The following is a 3,893-nucleotide window of genomic DNA, read 5'->3' as shown; positions in this document are numbered from 1 at the left end:
CTAACAAGACATTGGTCTATAACTAGAAAAATAAATGCTTGACCTTGAGAAGCTTTTGGCTTGTAGGCTCGTAAAACTCACTAGCGTAAACAGTATTATTGAATCAAAGAACGAAACAAGCGATGAATCTGAAGGCAAATAAAGCACCTAATTAAACTACAATGCAAGTAGCTCCTTATGATCTAATGAAACCTAACCATACATAATGAATTACTATAATTATTGATAGATTTAACTGATCGAACAACCATATTATTCGATCAACATTTAATGTTTGGCCATCGATTGAAGATAAAAGTACATTGAACCCATATAAACTCTTACCATGAGCAGATCGAATCCATTGGACAAATATGGATTTGATCAAGATTTGTTACTCTCAAGTACCAAAAGTGAGCATTACGTAATTATGAATTGATCCTTTCTTTATTTCGAGGATTTTAAATTGAGAATCAGGGATTGAATTGGTCCTGGAGTGGGAAGCAACCCCAAAAACCCTAGAATCAACTTCTCTGAAACATCCGGAATCAGGCACTTCAATAGCTCTCATTCCAAGCTTTGAAACTATTTGGATCAATTCAACCAAATCGCTGATCCGAGTCTGATTCTGATTCTTAAAACCATATAGTCTCCACTAAGGGTGTTAAACGGTTTGGTTCGGTTCAACATTTTGAAACCATAATTGAACTATTTATTAAACGGTTTAACGTTTTCAGTTTTAAACAATTCGTTTCGGTAAATGGTTTATGTTTGCTTTTGGGCACATTTATGTATATTTAAGAGTGTTAAACGGTTCGGTTCAAACCATTTAACTAAACGACCTCAAATTTGAAACCATAACCGAACCGTTTATTAAATAGTTTCAGGGTTTCAGTTTGAATTGAGCATTACATAATTATGAATTGATCCTTTTTTTATTCCGAGGGTTTTAAACTGAGAATCAGGGATTGAATTGGTCTCAGATTGGGAATCAACCCCAAAAACCCTAGAATCGACTTCTCTGAAACATCCGAAAGCAGGCAATTCAACAGCTCTCATTCCAATCTTTGAAACTATTTGGATCGATTCAACCAAATCGCTGATATTGTAAAAGAGACGTTTAGACTGAAAATAACTGTTGAAACTTGAAACTGCAGTTTGGGTTCTCTACCCATCCAAGGTGTTAACTATTCACATGATTAAAAATTAATGTAGAAGTAATCAAGCTTGAAGTGTTAATGAAATGATAATGATGAGAACCCATGGTCCTCATCCAACCAATACGGCACTGAAGTGGCAAAGGTTTCGAGTCTTTTCCATCGAGTCACTAACTGTATCTCCTTAAAAGTTTTAATAAGCTAAAGTCAAGATATCAATGGCATGAGAAGTGAATGCTTCCTTCATCAATTGTGTCCTTGAATCTACTCAGTTACAAGCTTTGATGTTCAGGATTTGAACAATGTTCATTACTGATTTATTTTTAAAATAAATTGGGTAAATTACACTTCACCCTCTGATTTTCTTAATATTAACTTCAATGGTTAAAACAATTAAAGATGAGAGACAGTAGAACAGACAATTAGAGAAACTTTTGAATAATTACATAAACACATAAATACTTTATTTACTTCAGTAGAACAGAGAATCAGAGAAACTTTTGAATAATTACACAAACAAATAATAAATACTTTATTTATTACACATATTGAAATTTTTTTTTTGTTTTTTTGGGAAAGGGTGGGGAAGAAAAAATGGCAGCAACTCAAAGTCTACATCATGGCCATCTTCTGCTCAAACTGTTCAAATTTATTCTTCAATTTGCTTATACTGACCTCACCACCTTAGCTTTGAGGGAAAGTACTGCAACAACAATATTCATCTAATTAAGAAAAAGGAAGGGAGGGAAAATGGCAATTCAAAGAAAATGTCACTTGAGAATAAACATAGGTGAGGCTCACCTTTTCAATGAGGGATAGATAGTAAGGCTTGACTTTCTCAACATCAATCCTAACTTTGCTTTTGCTGTAGAGATCATACTTGCTGCAAATAATATTAAAATGAGTTAAACTATACAATAATGCAATCATGCTAACAATTGCCAGTAAAAAATGCCCAAATCAAAAACAGTTTTTTTTTTTTTTTTTTTTTGAGTGGGGTTGTGTGTGGGAGAGAGGGGGATCTTACTTGAAGACATGAAGCCACTTCAAATTCTCAACATCCTCCTCATTCATTAAGTGTTTATATGCTCCAGATTTATGTAAAGCTGCAAAATTATAGTTTGAATTTTTTTTTCTTTCAGATAAATGGATTAATCACAAAATTAGTATCTATTTTATATGATTGTAATAATTAGAGAGCATAGATTAGGTAGTTACGATAGAAGGAATGATATCGGATGATGAACAGGGCAGCTGAAGGTAGAGTTGTCTTGTTCTCCTTTGCCACCTATATTGATTGATAAGCCATAGTTAGATTCTACAATTTTTGTTGAGAAAAATGTTTAATACAAATCTAATAAAAGGGTAAAAGAGGAATTACCAAGTACATATAGTCATCATGGCCCCAAGACATCATCACATTGTTAAGGCCACATCCCTCTGTGTAAATTCCACACTTGGTATTGTATTTTGTATTGTAGTAATCAGGGTTTTCCTTGAAATACTGTAACATAAACAATGAAAATAGTTATAAATAAATTCAAGTTAGGGATTTGCTTGTAACAATATCTAATCAATTCTACAGAATTGAAGCAGGTAAGAATTATACTTTATGATGAACAATGGACTCATCAAAAGCACACCCAACAGGGAATGTATCACCTGTAGTATGAATATTGTGAGCAATTCAATTCCAAACAATAAATGGAGGAAGTGTTTTCTTCATGAAACGATTTGATTCTCACCCACAACAGCCCATTGGGGCAGTTGTCCAAAGCTACGGTGAAGAAGGACCTTCCCAAGATCTGAAATCCATTAACATTATTAGATTATTATTTGCAGAGGGAGTGAGAGAGTGAGACAGAGAGGGGGAAGGGTTATATGTGTAATATACCATGGATAAGACCAGTCAAATGAAGCCAATCTTCATTAGGATAGTCTTTCCTGATTGCTTCAGCAGTCTGGAGCAAGTGTTCAATTTGAGGCTCATCCAAATCAGGATCGCTTTCATCGATAAACTCATTGAGAAGTTCACAGCATTCCCAAATGCTCATCTCTACTCTGTTCAGTTTTCCATACTCTTCCCTCATCCTCTTGACCTGAATTGATCATAAAAATAATCATCAAAATCAAAGCTATGCTTCCAATTTCAAAAACTGTTAAAGACAATTTCATATCAAAGAAATGGACTTACAAAATCAAATGTTTGGTTGATGTGATTCTGCTTGTAAAATTCTTCAACAGACTTTTTCCTTTCACTCTCTGCATCATAATCTCTGTTGACCACATTTTACATAAACTTTTCTCATCAGTCAAAAACTCAAAATATTTGAATAGAACTAGTTTAGTCACGTGTTGGTCCAAGTATCAGTATCGTATCGGTATCGGCGGATACAGTCAAACAATGGTTACCCTTTGAGATAAGAAATCTGCTCTTAACAAAGGGTACACATTGTTGGGGAAATTGAATCCCATTTCGGAAATTGAAGTTCTTGATGGAAAAGATAGGTCAAGAATTTTCAAGAAAAAGACCTGAAGGTTTGGCCAAATGTGTTGGATTCAGGGACCACGAATCCACCATCGTTGGTCTTTTCATGAATCTTTTTATCCTGTCCTTGATTTCCTGAAAGAAATAGCCATTCTCATTATCAAAAGATTCAAAAACCCACAAAGCCTTTCTTGTAACATAACAACGATTAGAATCAGAAGAAAAGGGAGAGAAAATCTTACCAAGTTCAGGCTGTTCGACGATGACTG

General features: G+C 34.3%; 1 protein-coding gene across 1 annotated transcript; it reads right to left on the bottom strand.

Annotated features, from left to right (window-relative positions):
• Positions 1–1,719: 1,719 nt before the first annotated feature.
• On the bottom strand, positions 1,720–3,686 carry LOC122656136 (inositol oxygenase 1). Its single transcript, XM_043850584.1, has 10 exons — positions 3,669–3,686; positions 3,331–3,412; positions 3,031–3,235; positions 2,882–2,941; positions 2,746–2,798; positions 2,518–2,640; positions 2,355–2,424; positions 2,164–2,242; positions 1,938–2,019; positions 1,720–1,839 (listed from the first exon to the last, which is right to left on the bottom strand). The coding sequence occupies exons 3-10, from the start codon at positions 3,224–3,226 to the stop codon at positions 1,813–1,815; spliced, it is 690 nt and encodes a 229-aa protein (XP_043706519.1). The 5' UTR covers positions 3,227–3,235; positions 3,331–3,412; positions 3,669–3,686; the 3' UTR covers positions 1,720–1,812.
• Positions 3,687–3,893: the final 207 nt, after the last annotated feature.

This window comes from Telopea speciosissima, chromosome 3 (genome assembly GCF_018873765.1).
Source record: "Telopea speciosissima isolate NSW1024214 ecotype Mountain lineage chromosome 3, Tspe_v1, whole genome shotgun sequence".
Lineage (NCBI taxonomy): Eukaryota > Viridiplantae > Streptophyta > Magnoliopsida > Proteales > Proteaceae > Telopea > Telopea speciosissima.
Note: the sequence above shows the minus strand (reverse complement) of the source record. Positions and strands in the feature narration are given on the sequence as shown.